The sequence below is a fragment of the Hermetia illucens genome, chromosome 2 (assembly GCF_905115235.1).
Source record: "Hermetia illucens chromosome 2, iHerIll2.2.curated.20191125, whole genome shotgun sequence".
Taxonomy (NCBI): Eukaryota; Metazoa; Arthropoda; class Insecta; order Diptera; family Stratiomyidae; genus Hermetia; species Hermetia illucens.
In genome coordinates this window covers 51,418,784-51,435,131 of record NC_051850.1, presented here as the reverse complement: position 1 = coordinate 51,435,131, position 16,348 = coordinate 51,418,784, and the positions used below count along the sequence as shown (strand labels likewise).

Here is a 16,348-nt window from a genome sequence, read left to right as displayed (position 1 = left end):
TTCCTAAGTGGACACGGAGGGTATCGTCCATTTCTTTATCGCTTCGGGCGTGACGACTCCCCGCATTGCCAGACATGCGTGATAATTCCGGAAGATGCGGAGCATGTTGTTTTTAACTGCCCGCGGTTCCCCGCACACAAAGCGGAGGCGGAAATTGATGCCGAGGCACAGTTAACACCCGAGAATATCGTGGACCACATGCTAGCCTCTGAAACATCTTACATCTTGGAGGGCGGGAGAAAAATTAATGAAGGCGATCCATAATCTGCTGAGGAGGGAGGAGCTTCGGAGGAAAGTTACAAATAACGACAGAAGCCGCAGTTCAGAATTGATCCTGCCCCGCGATGTAATACGAAATGGCAGACCCGCGGGGTAAGCGAAAGAGAAGGAGGTGGTTTTAGTGAGTAAAAGTCTCACATAACCGTATGGCAGGAGCCAGCGGTAGGGTTTGAACGTTTCCACCTTCCAACGTATAAAACGGATAACCCTCTTAAATGGGTTAATTTTATTTTGCTCTCTGCTTCCCGCACCAAAAAAAAACATGTTTTGAGAAAAATCCGTTTTTATTGATTTCTACTGTACCGGAGCTGTGCGACACGCGCTTATAAATATGTTTATAGAATTAAAACGAAAATAGATATCAATCTAAAATTTTACAGTTATTCTTGAACGCATTATAAAAATATGCAAAAGGAGGAAGAAATCGAAAAAAAATTAATACTAGAATAGCCCCTTAAACTTTTTAAGTTACCAAATTCACATATCCGACTTAGAAATTCCTTTTCCAAGAAATGGTTTTTCTGCACATTCAAGCGATTCCTGTTGTTCGTTCACAAGCACTTCGGGATTGGTTCTCAGGATGTTGTCGATGCTATGCCCGACTTGAATCTTTGGGCCAATACTTGTTGCCCACAAACGATATTTCTAGTTTCGACTAGAGTTTTTGCGGATGCGATTGTTAATTGCTCTAGGCCTTCGGCATTCACTTTCTTTAGTTTATTAGACTTGCATATTTCGATAAAATCTCTCGCATTAATGTTTCGGCAATTCTTTATATTAAGCTCAGTGAGATTACGCAATCTACTTAAATATTGGCCATGAACACTGCAATCTTCTAAATTCAGCACTTTCAACTGCCTAAGCTCGTCAAGGCGACAGGTGGCAGCAATTCCGAGTACACATTTCCTAAGTGTTAAAGATTTAAGATTTTCGGAAATGTACAATAATTTGCTGTGCGCATTGTCTTTGATTTCACATCCTGAAAGAACAATTTCTTCCATGTTTGTGCAATATTCTGTTATTAGGCTCAAAAAATCGACTTTACAAGTGGTTTCACATTGATATTTTCTTAAAAATTTTCCATAGTTATGTAAAATGCATTTTGCATCTGGAAGCGAAAAAGTCGTTTGAACTTGAAACGCGTCAAATATTTCATTGCGAAGGGCATCCTTGATCAAGTCGTTGAAGTCGTCGAGAATTAATGATATTTTTAATTTATCCACGAGGCTTAAATAAGAGAATATGTGTTGAAGACTTTTATTGTCTAAGTCGTCTATTGTCCTGGCTGGTATCCCCATTTTGTTTTCACACAATTTCTTGTTCTGTTGAACTGCCGCACTCTATGGATATGACCCAATATTCAGAAAATTGCATCGACTTTTTCGTTCTTGAAGCCTGGATAAAATGAATAAAACAGTTAATTTACAAGAGTAAGTACAGAATAAGTAAAATCGTTAAATATTGTAGAAGAGAAGGACTTATTTACACTTTTTGGAGCGAATCCTAAAGGCACTCCAGTTATTTATGAAGAAATTCTCAATGGGAACTCAACTGTGAATCAAGGTAGCGAACATAGTCTTTGCGGTTTTGCTGACTACATTTCAAGTATCTCGAATACTTGGGGTCAAGCAGTGCACTGCAGGATAGACCGACGCGGAACATAGCTCCCTGAGGCCAACCTGTCTCTCTCTGAGGATGAGCTGTCTCTCCTCTGGGGCGGTGCGTGGCTTTTCAGGAGCCAAGCCTCTCGTCTACCAAGACCGTTAGTGAGTGGTGATACCCACACCCTATACGAAGTGACCCTACTATTAACAAAACGCTACGGATCTAGACTGGGGAGTCGAAAAACACCTCCCCCAAACCAGGGTGTTATGCGAATCGTGCCCATTGGATAATTTGCAGTCGAGGGTAACTGACTGTATTCGAACGGAGCTGACATGGTGACCTGTTGTTTACCAATGGAAGTGATCGACTCTGCTTCTGAATGGTGGTCTCATATGACCTCCAGATTATCCTGGTTAACGGCCTATGTGATGTCCACAGAACCACAACAAAATAATGAACCATGCATATTTCCCCTATGACGTAGAAGGAGTTTCCAGTGGAACATTCATCAGAGCTATCCAATATCCCAAAAGTAAAGGCATTGGGGTAATAGTAGGATGTGATGTCAACGCCCAAAATATAAGCTGGCGAAATTTCAACATCAACGCAAGAGAATCGAGACTATTAAAGTATCTGAAAGGAACCGATCTGCAGATCCTCAATTTGAGTAACGGGCCTAGTTTCTTTAACGTGGTCAAGCGAGATGCCATCGACATCACTGCTGCTCTTGTCGGAGAATAGAGAGTACGATAAAATACTCGCGGATCACGGGCGTATTAATTTCGTAATGAGCGTAGATCCACCTCCAAACCGCTCCATTTCGGAGTTACGATCTCTGAGAGACGCATCAAATCCTTTGGTGGAATTGAAAAACGTGTCCAGTCGATCACAACTTGCATGAGAGAAGCTTTCCATGAGAGCCAAAGAAGGGTAAAACACCATGATGAAACTCGGATTTGGCAAAACAGAGGAGAACGACAAGGATGCTCCTCAATCGTGCTCTAAAGTGTGATTCAGCCGCTGACTGTAATCACTATAAAGAGGCACATAAGGCTCTAAAGGCTCTAACTCGTTCAACAGATACAAGTGTGCAGGTCCGAATGAAGGAAGGTGATATGTATTCCCAAACCAGGTAAACCCACCTACATGCACGCAAAAAACTTCCGACCGACCAGTCTCTCTTTCTATTTAAAGGACTGAAAAGGCTGGTTGATTGGTTTATAAGGCATACATTGCTAAGTAACTACTTCACTATAAGAAACACCCTCACCAGAAACCCAAATCCACGAAGACAGCACTCCATGAGGTCACGGCAAAAATTGAAAAGGCAATGCCCGAGAAAGGATACGCCTTAGGTGCATTCCTGGGCATCAAAGGTGCCTTCAATTATGTCTCACTTGAATCGATACGCTATTAATCAGTTGGATCCTTCACATGCTAGAGTGCAAAAAAATCCATGTACTGGTCGGCCAGAAGTTTACTGAGCATGATGTCATAGGGGCTGCCCACAGGGAGGAATTTTCTCTCCTCTGTTATGGTTCCTGGTAATGGGTATTTTGCTATAGCTCCTGGAAGCCATAAAGGCCTTCGCGTACGATCTAGTTGTAATAACTACCTTCAAGTTTGCGGACGCAACTGTGCATGTAATCCAAAGTTAGTGCCTCGGCAACGGACTCACAGTGAAGTCTAGGAAGACTGCACTAATTATGCTCACTAGGAACGTTAGGTGTTAAAGCTACCCGCTACCCACCTTATGAAGAGCGAAAATCCATCTGGTAAAAACAGTCAAGTATTTAGGAATACATGTTGACTCCAATCCAACATGGAAGCATCCTAATTAACCTCTCGTTTATTTGGAGGGGAAACGGAAAACACCTAACCACGCATATACGCCTCATACTATTGGCGCGTGGAATGGCGACCAATCATACGCGCATGCGTTGATCTGGAAATCCATGGCAATTGTGGTAAGGCAAGTACATTATAACAATATTACACTCTCTACGAACAGCTAGAAGTATATTTTCCCTTATTCTATGGAAACTACAATTGGAACAAAGCAACTTACCCCACAACTGAAGCAGCCTTTGGCACTATGTAGACACGGACTATATACTGCAATTTACTAAAGCACTTGCATCGCTCATTCACGAAAGGATATAACGCCCCTTTGGTTCCCTTTCTCACTAGGAAGAAATATGAACAACGGCACTAAAGTTCAAAATTAAAATGTCATGTTTTCAGTTCCCGGACCTCAGATAAGATTACTTAAAGATACGAAAATTGCATACTCACCCTTCTTTCTTCTGGCCATGAATTACTTCGTTGGGCATTTCCAAAGTAGTAAACTATTCTTCGAACTCATGACGTTGTTGTTGATATTTTCTGCCTAGGTCCACGATAATCCGGAGAATATCCTAAATCCCGATGTAAACTTTGAAAGCGAAGTGGCAAGTGATTTTTCTATGTTACCAGCGAGAACGATCGTTTTATGTATGATAAATAAATGACACAACATATAGTACATACTCTACTTATCTCGCACTGATAATGACTCTATGCCCATTGGGGAACAGCTGACGATAACTCGGTGACCTCTTGGATTTTTTCTTGGAGAAGTGGTCTTCAGGTGAAATTTGGTAAATAGAGTACTAGGTGTAATATTAAAACTTGTAGCTTCTCCTTTTTTATAAACATTTTTTTTTATTATACACAGAGGCACATATTTCGGGAGCTATTTACTTGCTTCATCATTTCTTATAATTTACTTTAAAATTGAATAAAGTTGTTTGCATCGTGATTTGACGTCGGATACCAGTCGACTCAGCTGTGAATGAGTACCTGAGTCAAATCAGGGTAATAATCTCGGGCGAGCACATTGCCTCCTAGTGTACCGTTACGGTCTTGAATGAAGTGCTCTAACACACTTCAAGGCCCTGATCCAATATGGATTGTTGTGCCAACGATTATTATTAAAGTTGTTACAGCGATTTACCTACAATTTCAAAGCATCAGACAATCTGCGTTTTGCGATGAGCTGCAAACTGGAACGGATAACAATTGGATATCCATGTTTAGGATTATGTGACTCATCGAGTGGCAGCCATCTGTTATTCAATGTTTTCCTCTCGGGTGTATCAGCATTAGGGGGATAACTAAAAGGATCACATCGTTAGGAGTTCTCCCACCACTACTCGTCACAACTGCATCATTATCAACTACGCAACAAGCGGTATTCGATCAAAGCCTAATAATAACAGGTACACGAAATTCGTAGTACCAGGACTACTAGAGTTAAACAATAACCTTTTTCTGCATAATACTCGTATATAGCTTATGTATTTTTTTTTTACGGATGGAGGTGGAAATCTTAGAAAGACGCTGCTGCGCCAGGTTCCAGCAGTGTGTGGGTTTCGCATCTACTAAAACCACCCACACTCTTTCGCCACCGTGAAGTATTACTTCGCGGGGGAGGTTCTGGTTCGCTATACCAGCTCGTCCATGTCGCGTCTCCATCGCGCTGCCTTCCGAGCTCGATCCAACTCCAGAAGTTTTGTCTGCACCACGGCTACTGCCTCATTTATCGCCATCTAGATTTCCTCCGACTTCAGCATCTCTTCCATAAGGCTGGAGGGCTCGATGTCCGCCCCCAAGATGCTGTTCAACCTCCTTTTCTGCTGCAGAAATCTGGAATAATGGAACATAACGTGCTCCCGGTCCTCGGATGTAGCAGCGCATTCAGGACAGTTGGGAGACTCGTCCAACTCGAAGCGATGCAATTACTTCCTATAGCCACCGTGTCCCGTAAGGAACTGTGTCAGGTGGTAATTCAATTCTCCGTGCGTTCGGTCGACCCATTTCTCGATACACGGGATCAATGTATGGGTCCACCGGCCCTTGTCGGAGTTATCCCAAAATTGTTGCCACTTGCCACACAACTCTCTCTTGTTGGCTTTTCGGAAATCCGCATTCACCTCGACTGGATTTGCCTTCCGTTCGCTCGCTAGAAGATCTATAAGGATCATTCCCGCGACTACACACACTGCCTCCGTTGACGCCGTCCTAAATGCGCTGCACACCCTTAGCGCAATTGGCCGGTATGGCGAACTTATCTTCCTCCGGTTGAGAGCGTGATTCAACGCTCCCGCCCAAACAGGGGCCGCGTATAGCAGGATCGACCTCTCCACTCCCGCGATGAATAGCCATTCGTAACCATGACTTGATGGTATGGCTTCATTTCCATAAAGCTCCACATCCTCGGGATACTTTGCAATTGCAACTACCGCCAGGTTGTCCGCAAAACCAATCAGCGTTGCCTCCTCCGGCACGCGTAGGCCAAACACTCCGTCGTACATTATGTTCCACAGCAGTGGTCCCAATACAGAACTTTGAGGCATACCTGCTGTCACAATATACTCCTTCGGCCCGTCGTCCGTCTCGTACCAGAGAAGTCTGTCCGAATGGTAACTCTCGATTAGCCGAGCCAAGTAGCTAGGAACACCCAGTTTGGCCAAAGCGCCTTTAAACCAGCCCCAGTTGGCTGAGTTAAAAGCATTTTTGACGTCCAGCGTCACCAGAGCACAGCATTTGTCCATGGACATTGCATTTCGAGCCAATTCCACGACCTTTGCTACTGCATCGACCGTAAAACGGGCTCGCTGAAACCTATATTGCCCTTCTGAAAGACTACCCGCAAGCTCGATGAACTGGAGTAGCCTGTTGTATATCACACTCTCCAACATCTTCCCCATGGTGTCTAAGAAACAAATAGGGCGATATGAAGAGGGCACGCCGGGTGGTTTTTCGGGCTTTGGTAGCAACACCAGCTTCTGCCTCTTCCACTGGGCGGGAAATACTCCTTCCGCCATGCACGATTCGAATGTGCTTGCGAACCACCTTGGTCTGGCCTTGACCGCCACCTTCAGAGCCTTGTTCGGAATTCCGTCCAATCCCGGAGTTCCTCTTCGGTAACACCAGGGATCGAGAAGACGTCCTGCTGAGCTGCCAGTTGGGGTTCACTTTCATCCTGCTCCTGCTGCGGGAAAAGAGTTGTAATTATTTGCAACATGAGCCGTGGGCATGTCACTTGAGATGATTTTTGCCCGCGGATCTTGTTCATTACAACTTGGTAGGCTGTACCCCACGGATTCATATTAGCCTCCATGCAGAGCTTCTGGTGGCGTTCCCGTTTGCTTCTCCCTATGGCCTACTAGTGCTCCGGCCTTCCCCTTGTCCTGTGAGAAAGTCTCCTCGCTCGGAGACAAGAGCATCTCAAAGCAGCGATCTCCTTGCTCCACCAGTAGTTTGGCCTCTTGCCATCGTGCAAACGTCGTCGTGGCATCGTAGCGTCGCATTCTTCGGTTACACGCTGAGATAGTTGTGTGACCCTTTCCACCGCTCTTCCATCCGGATCATGGGCTCCCTCCAATGCCGCCAGGAATGTCTCCTCGTCGAAAGCTCTGATAGACCAACCAACCGCCTTAGCCTTTCCATCTCCAGAGCGTCGTTGACTGCTTGCCCGGTTCCCAATGCGGAGGAAGATATCCTGGTGGCCACTGTGGGTCAAGTGCTCACTCACTTGCCAAGCCATCTCCCTCACCAGTGAAGTGCTAACAAATGTCAGGTCAAAGATCGAACTCGACCCTCTACCTCGAAAGGTGGGCACGCATTCAAAGTTGGCCAGCACGATGTCCAGCTGCGCAAAAGACTCCAGCAGAATTTGACCTCATGTGTTCATCGATCAGCTTCCCCACTCCAGGGCCCACGTGTTAAAATCGCCGCTAATGATTTTAGGGCTGCGGTCTCTAGCGTCCAACACCAGACTGTTTAACATCTCCTCATATTGGGCTAAGGTTGCACTAGGAGGGGCGTAGCAGTTGTAAATATGGACACCGTTGACCTTCGCCCTTATAAAACCGGCTGCCGGGGTGGCCATGACTTCCTGAATGGCCTATCTTCCGCACGCCCCAATTGCGGCGTTGCCAGACACATCGACCGTCCAAGTCGCACCGCCATGGTTTCTGTACGGCTCGCAAATTACCGCGACATACACATTCGACTCTCGAATGGTTTGCGCGCTGCCTCACAGGGATTGAGATTGATTTGTATCAATCTCATTTGCTTGTGCGGTTCAACTCCCTCCTATATACTGGACATCTGCTGCTTCCCACAACATGCTGGCCGTCCACGCCCTTTTTCCCACTACACAGCATACACCATGGGTCTCCGGTGCAATCTTTGATGAGGTGGCCCTCTTTCCTACATTTCCTGCAACTTCTCGACCTATCATGCTGGCTAGTGCACGCCGCCGCAAAATGAGCGAAATCGAGGCATCTGAAGCATCTCTTCAGAGATATTTGCTCCCTGAGCCTGCACACGACGCCCGCGGTAATCAACTTAATAGCTGTCAAAAATTCTTCGGAGGATTCTTCTCTCGAACGCGCCCAAGAGTTCGTAATTTTTCTTGCTAACCACCCAAGTCTTCCAGGAATACAAAAGGTCTGGCAAGATCGTTGTCTTGTATAGTAAGAATTTTGACGCTGTCGTGAGACGTTTCGAGCGGAACATTTTTTGTAAGCTGAAATAGATGATAACAACCGTGCGCGAATTTCATCATCGTAGCTGTTATCGGTTTCAAAGTTATAGTCTCCTATCTTTATTCTTCCCGTTTCACCAGTGCAGTTTGATGTTGTTGGTTGGTTGTTTTTTGGTGCTGACGTTGCCACCATATACTTTGTCTTGCCTTCATTGATGTGCAGCCCAATATCTCGCGCCGCCTGCTCGATATGGATGAAAGCAGTTTGTACGTCTAGGGTCGTTTTTCCCATGATGTCGATATCGTCAGCATAGGCCAGCAGTTGGGTGGACTTAAAGAGGATCGTACCACTCGCATTTACCTCAGCATCACGAATCACTTTCTCCAGGGCCAGGTTGAAGAGGACGCATGATAGGGCATCCACTTGTCGGAGACCGTTGTTGATGTTGAATGGTCTTGAGAGTAATCCTGGTGCTTTTATCTGCCCTCGGACATTGGTCAGGGTCAACCTAGTCAGTTTTATCTATAATTGCTGCACTGTATGATATCCACCTTTTATGGGTGTCTCTGCGCGTGCCAGCATTCTTTGCGAATTCAACATTACTCGGTATGCAGCATTCTTCCGTTCCGTTGCTAGCTTACATTCATCGACAAACCAGCCGTTTGGACTTGTCAATGATAACGCTCTTCAGGGGGTTGTGTGAAGATCATTTGTTGATGCTTCATCTGCAGGACATCTGTTAGCTGCCAATTTTGCGGCATCCATTTCGCCCTTATAGATGTTACGGAGGGCTATGTTGTAAATGGTTTCACAATTCACTCTCACCTGATTGTCAGAGGGGATTGTAGGCGATGTTGTAATTCGAGCCCGGAGCACTAGGCCAACGAGATAGTGATCGGCGTCTATATTGCAATCCCATCGCCCATATGTTGTGACATTCATCAAGGCTAAGATTTTGCGGCGTTCAATCAGCACGTGCACAGCTTTCCCCGCAAACCAGGTACTTCCAACAACCATTTCGTGTGATACTGCTAACTGAATAGTCCGCAGACCGTTATCATTGATATCTTTATGTAAGCTATGGGAGCCGACGTATCGCCTAAATACGAGCTCCGTCCCTACTTGACAGTTGAAATCTTCAAGTATAATTTTTATATTTTATTTGGGACAGGCTTTGAGGGTCCGCTCAACTGCCTGGTAGAAGGTATCCTTCTCCGACTCTGCAATCTCCTCTGTAGGGGCGTGAACGTTAATGAGGCTTATATTTCTAAATTTGCCTCGCAAACGCAGGTAATAAATGCATCAGTCAAAACTATGAGTGGATTTTCACTCAACAATACCATTACACTGGACTTGAGAGTAGACTTGACAGTAGATGGTCGGATTACAAAAGCTGGTTCTGGCCCCACCATTATGGATCCAGACCCTCGGCGAGCCAGTCTGTCAGCCTCCTCATTACCGGCGATGTTAGAGTGCCCCGGCACCCACATCAGGAATGTTCAGTCGGCCAAATTTCAGCAGCAAGTGATGACAACTCCACACCAACTGGCTTGATATGTCGTTGCCATTTAGTGCTGATAATGCTGCCCGACTGTCGGAACAGATTCGAATGATGCGATCCCTCCATTTTTGTCGTAGAAATTCTTCTGCCGCCAATGAAATGGCATATATGTCTGCCTGGAATATGGTCGTCATTTTTTCCAGAGGTCGAGCCAGTTCCATAATCGGATTCCCCGAGAATACCCCTGCGCCCGATCCGCTCTCCATAACTGAACGGTCGGTGAAGATTATTAAGCCTGTAATCTGAAAAGACTCATGGCCATTTATCGACCATTCTTCTCGTTGGGTGATCACGACAGTGTATCTCTTTTCAAAAACGAAAACTATATGATCGACCGGCATCAGAGTTACTGGATCTTTGCCAAGGAATTTCCAGAGAGACGCATGCATGACCGTGTGATGCGCTTAGGCAACCAAGCCTCTGAAACAGCGTTAGCAGCTTCCTGCTGTTAGCAAAGTTCAGTCTTGGCCACCAGACGATGCATACATAAATCAAAATGGGTTTTATTATCGATGTATACATCCAGTGTATCCGTTTTGGTGAAAGTCCCCAGGTCTTTCCTATCGCATTCCTACAGCACCAGAGCAATATGCAGGATTTTTGATATTGTTCCTGGATATGGTGCTTCCACGTTACCTTGGACTCGAAATGTACTCCTAAATGCTCGACTGTTTGTGCCAGCTGGATTTCCGCCCCTGCTAAAGTGGGTAGCGTATAGTTGCCCCACCTGACGTTACTAGTGAACATAACTGGTAGTCTTCCTAGCGTTCACCGTGAGTCCATTGCGGAGGCACCAGCTGTGGATTTCATGCAGAGGTGCATTCAAGCGGTCACATACTGTGTCTTTTATTCTTTTTCGAACATCGCCTTTTCAATTTTTGCCGTAATTTTATCGAGTGCTGTCTCCGTGGAATTGCCTTTCTGGTAGGCATGTTGCCTATGGGCCAGTTAGGAATGTGTGTATCCCTTATGAACCGATCTACTAGTCTTTCTAGTCATTTTAGCAGAAAGGACGTTAGATTGATCGGTCGAAAGCTTTTTGCGTCTGTGTAGGTGGGTTTTCCTGGTTTCGGAATGAATGAATGAATAACACCTTCACATCACGCCATTTGGAATATAAGCATATGGTAGGTATGGGCGATATATATTCCGAATGTGCAACCATTCCCTCTATTAATAGCGCAGGGATGAATCTATCCGGACCTGCAGACTTGTATCTATGGAACGAGTTAAATACCCATTTTACTCGCTCCAGTGATACTACTTTGCATGCCAGATTCCAGTCTCTCGGTTGAGGGCTGTATGCACATGTTGGCCCCGAGATTAAATTTTGGATGCTGCCTGGGAAGTGCACTTCAAGCAAATGGTTTGCCGTTTCTTCATCGCCTTCTGTGTACTTCCCGTTCTGTAAACGTAAATAATCCAGTTTCTGGCTACATTCTTTGACCAGAATCCGCTTCAGCTTTGAGGTTGCCTTAAGAGAGTTAGTCTCTTCGCAAAAGCGTCTCCATGATGAGCGTTTAGCCGATCTTATGCTCTTCTTTAGAGCCTTCTGTGCCTGGAAGTGGAAACTTTGTACCAATTTTTTTCAAAAATTTCAATTACACATCTAATTCTACATAAGATATGCTACAAAATCATATATCAGATATAACAAAGTTTAGAAATACATTCGTTTTTTTACGGAAAAAATCTTTAAAGCACGTTTTTCCCGCAGTGGTTGCCCCAGATTTTCAATGATATTTGCCAGTTAAATCATACTCTTAAGGAAGTCGTAATACATATAACGGAGTTTCAATTGTTCGTACTTTTAACTTTTATTTCAGTACAAAAAAAAAATATTCCTAAAACTATACATTTTCTGTTTAATATCACAGTTTGAATTTTATTATTCATATTGCAATGACGGAGAGACATTTATTGCAAGTTTCTGCAAATTACTGAATTTTTTACTTCGTTCGTGAACAGTTTCAATTAACATATCGGCGGATGCTGGTAGGACATACATGTCATTTGTTACCTCCAAAGATATCAAATCATTGCGATGATATTTAACAAGTTTATCTAAAACTTTTTCTAGGAGCGAAATATTTGTGTAAAATTGTATAAAAATGTGTTTCAAGTTAGGCAATTTCACTACATCACTACAAACATCGTCATCATACTCGCAGGATATGGAAAGTCGTTCGAGGGTATCACTTTGCGTTTCAATTAATACATTAAATGCTTCAAGTGTTAAAAGCTCAAACGCATGGACGTCTAGAATTTTCAGTTTACAATTTCGACAAATTTGTATGAGACTATGACTAGACAATCGCGTTGGTACAAAATTTAATAAAGATAATTCTGTAAGATTTTTAAACTGATTAATGAGCATTCCGTCCCCGTTGTAACATGAAGTATCTAAAATTTGCAAATCATCTTTATTTTGAATAACAGTTAAGAATGCATCTATCCCTTCAACATTATCGAAGACAATTTTTTTAAGCCTCTGTAATGGAGAATCAAACAGTTTCTTATGTTCTTCCACATTAGTTTGTTCAGAAATATTGCTTAAGTGTATTTCTGTGAAGTGTTCACGGTAGGGTTGAATAAGTCTCAAGTACTCCACGTAGTTTGAGTTCAAAGCGGTAAACTGTATCCGTTTTATAGATTTTCCACACCTTTTAAACAAGTCCTGCGCTTCCCGTAAAGTAAACGACTGACTTATCTCGTTGACATTGAAAACCATGCACTCAATCAAACTCCGGGTCGAATCCAAGAATCGGCTGTGAGCTGAGATGAAGTTCAACTTATCTACCGTTCCCAAGTAGGTAGCAATATTAAGTAAACAATTGGTGGGCAGGTCCAAAATGTTGACATAGTCTTGGTTGTTAATGAAATCAGTGTTGAAAACTGTCGATTTTACTTCCTTCTGATATTTTCCTTTCTTCTTTTTGAAGTATCCTTCCTTTTCCAAATCACTAGAAAAAAATAATTATATTCAAATGAATCTAAGATCTCAAGCTTAGTACTTAGGTTATGGGACCACTTGGAAACACTAAATCTTATATATAAAAATCAATTGCTGTTCGTTAGTCTCGCTAAAACTCGAGAACGGCTGAACGAATTTATCTTATCTTGGTTTTGAAATGTCCGTGGAGGTCTAGGGAAGGTTTAAAAGGTGAGAAAAATTCGAATAATTGCCGGTAAAACCCTAAAAACAGCACTTTTCTTCTTCCCATATAAACGTTTTTTTCTAAATAAAATTTAGAGTCAATTTGAACTTTATTAATATTCAATAGAGTTCAATCGCTCACTCATATTACAGCTATGAAACGGACAAATTTTTTAACGCAACTAGAAATATTTGACAACCAAGTGACAATCTTTATTTCTAAAAAGACAAAAGATATCAAATGTTTCACAGCTCAGAACATGTTGTATTGGAAAATAGAATTTCTGTTTTTAGTATTTTTGTTTCTCACCGTTTAAACCTTCTCTGAATTTCCATAAATATTTCAAGACCAAACTAGACTACCTAGACCTAAACTAGATATTAAGTTTTGTTACAAATTAAATTTCTGAACGCAACGATAATATTTGACATTAGATTTGACACCCAACTAATATGTCAATCCATCCTGTTGCACTTTAGAACACGGAAAGAAGTATTACGATATTGCGTTACGCGAGTGCGCGAGAACTTTCTTTACTTTGGGGATCCTTTGCGATAGTGACATTCCAGGTAATGTGCTCTTTTTTTTTGATATTTTGTGATTGTGACACTTTCCTGCTAAGCGAGCGAAAAATTTTCTCACTTTCATTATTTACAATTTACGATGCCGAGGAGAAGACGAGCTGACTTAGGTCGTCGCAGTCAATCAAATGTGCGAAGAGCTACCTCACGTCCTAACCGCACTAATGACTAGAGAGAGACAGATCAAGAAAATAGTCATATTGCTATGTCAGAATTGCGTTATTTAGTGAGTGATAATGAAGTAAATAGGGTTAGAATGCAACGAGTTCGTGCACATCAAACACAACAACAGCAATCAGGACATAATGAAATTGATCGAATCCGCAGACGGAATGCTTCACAATATGCTTTTTTATTAAATACGGATTCGTTTTGTTTTAAAATTATTTTATACAAAAGTTTAGGTCTTTTATTTATCGGTTGAGGCAGTACGAAGTCTGTCGGGTCAGCTAGTTAATTATAAAGCAGACTCAAATGCTCGAAAATAGATACTAGTTTTTCTTTATTTAATTTAGATATGAACTCCTGTAAACTGACGCAAGTGCACCATTCAGGCTATTTCGAACACAATGCTCATTAGCAACATTAATTTCTAGTTACGACTAAATGGAACAGAACGCACATAGAACTCATAAAAAAACCATTAAACCTTTAGATATTTCCGCCTTCCGGCTTGTTCATCTTTGATGGAGGAATAATCCCTTACTTAAAATTAAATTTTAAACTTGTTCACATTCCTTTTCCTGTGAAGCGAGGTTGCAAAAAGCATCAATTAATTGGGAAAACACGTAGGTCTAGATGATCGGCACAGTGACAGGTGTCCATCATTTAGCGAGTTGGACCACACAAGTAAATAAAATCGATGCAAATCAATTTCAATTTCTTTTCATAAACCATTGGAGCGCCGAATTTTGATATAGCTATATGTAGCGAACGGAGATACAATCAAAGACCCCGAAGTAAAAAAAAATCGGGAAACCGGAAGCTTCAGATATGAAAGGTTTTGTGTGTTTCTTTTATAGAGAGATTTGGTTGTGCATTTGTCCCATTAGTATGTAGCATGTAATATATGCATATATTATTTATTTAATTTAACGGGCAACAAACAGAGTAAACTCCAATTAATGATTGTCCTCAGGAGTAGGAGAAAGCAAAAACCTTATCCTACGTTTAAAACTACTTAAGGTAGGGAAGTTAAAAGGACCAAGCTGTTCTGCGAAAGTAGACTTGGAGCTCTGCGAAGGGCACGTTGAAAATGTCTGCGCTACATGTGTTATAAGACGCAGAACGGCAGGTGATGTCGTCAGCGACGGAGCAGTCCCGAGGAAAGTTTAAAAAATGTGCATAGATCTAGATAGGATCTACGCTGTTGTAGGAACGAAAGGTTCAGAAAGCGGAGGCGGGAGGGGTAATCCACACGAGGGAAGTTTTTTTTAAAGAAGAGGGAATGGGTGAATTTACGTTGCACATTTTCAAAAGCAAGACAATCACAGTTACGGGAGGGTGACCAGATCACGGAGCAATACTCGAGGGTATTCCTCAGGGGGGAATTGAACAGAGCTAAGGAGGGTTGGATGGAGTCAAAATCAGAGGAAGAGCAAAGTATAAAGCCTGACAGTTTTGCAACTCGATTGATGACATCGAGGCAATGGGTGTCAAAGCGGAGCTTATTGTCGAAAGTGACTCCAAGATCTTGAGTGGAATTTACGCAGGATAAGGAATGCCCGTTAAGAGAGTAGGAGGAAGAAGTGGGTCAGGATTTTAGGGAATAGCAAATAGAGTGACACTTTCTGACATTTAGCGCTAAACTATTAGTCGAGCACCAACGAACCAGAGTGTCCAGGTTAGATTGAAGGGAAACACAATCCATAGGCGACGATATAGCGGAAAATAGCTTTAGATCGTCTGCATAGAGCAAACAGAGAAAAGTAAGGAGAGGAGGAAGGTCGTTAATAAAAAATAAAAATAGCAAAGGACCCAGAATAGATACCTGTGGGACGCCAGAGGAGGGGGAGAAGGAGCAGGATATACAGCCGTCAAAAGAGACGCGGCAGGATCGGTTGGAAAGGTAAGAGGCAAGCCATAAAACAAGTGGTATTGGAACGTTTAGAGACTAGAGTTTGTATAGAAATATCTTGTGATTTACAGTGTCGAAGGCTTTAGCGAAGTCAGTGTAAATGGTATGCACTTCCTGCCGTGAATTTAGACATTTGGCGACATAGTTGGTAAAGTCAAGCAGGTTGGAAGCAGTGGACGTACGTTTAACGAAGCCGTGTTGCTCTTTCACTATGTGTTGGCCAAAGTGGGCGGACAACCAGTCGCTGACATATCTTTCCAGGACTTTGGAAGAGAAGGTGAGGAGGGAAATGGGACGGTAATGCTCGGCAAGCGTACGATCGCCACTTTTGTGTATGGGGATGATGAAGGCCTCTTTCCACATGCCGGGAAAATGATTCTCTTCGAGGCTTTTGTTGAAAATAAGAGATAGGGGAAGGGAGGTGGACTTACCAGTTTTGAGCAAAACGAGGTTTGGAAGACCATCGTAGCCAGGTCCGACATTGGCATCAAGTTTGCTAATGAGGTACTCGACAAGGATAGGGGTAAGAAGGGAAATGGTAGGCGATGCGG

At 43.1% G+C, this 16,348-nt stretch overlaps 2 protein-coding genes across 5 annotated transcripts in view; both read right to left on the bottom strand.

Moving 5' to 3' along the window:
- Positions 1-561: 561 nt before the first annotated feature.
- On the bottom strand, positions 562-4,382 carry LOC119650398 (F-box/LRR-repeat protein 2-like). Of its 4 annotated transcripts, none has more exons than XM_038053175.1 (3): positions 4,180-4,382; positions 3,953-4,070; positions 562-1,674 (listed from the first exon to the last, which is right to left on the bottom strand). In XM_038053175.1, the coding sequence occupies exon 3, from the start codon at positions 1,575-1,577 to the stop codon at positions 855-857; it is 723 nt and encodes a 240-aa protein (XP_037909103.1). In that variant the 5' UTR covers positions 1,578-1,674; positions 3,953-4,070; positions 4,180-4,382; the 3' UTR covers positions 562-854. The 4 variants fall into 3 exon arrangements, with proteins under 4 accessions (XP_037909101.1, XP_037909103.1, XP_037909105.1 ...); XM_038053173.1 differs by having other exon boundaries at positions 3,953-4,095; XM_038053176.1 differs by lacking the exon at positions 3,953-4,070.
- Positions 4,383-11,796: 7,414 nt separating this feature from the next.
- The window catches only part of LOC119650396, a 35,921-nt gene continuing 31,369 nt past the window's right edge, over positions 11,797-16,348 (bottom strand). Inside the window, exon 6 of the mRNA XM_038053163.1 lies at positions 11,797-12,944. Coding sequence (XP_037909091.1) covers positions 11,870-12,944 — 1,075 coding nt within the window. The 3' untranslated portion in view covers positions 11,797-11,869. The remainder of the gene's footprint in view (positions 12,945-16,348) is intronic.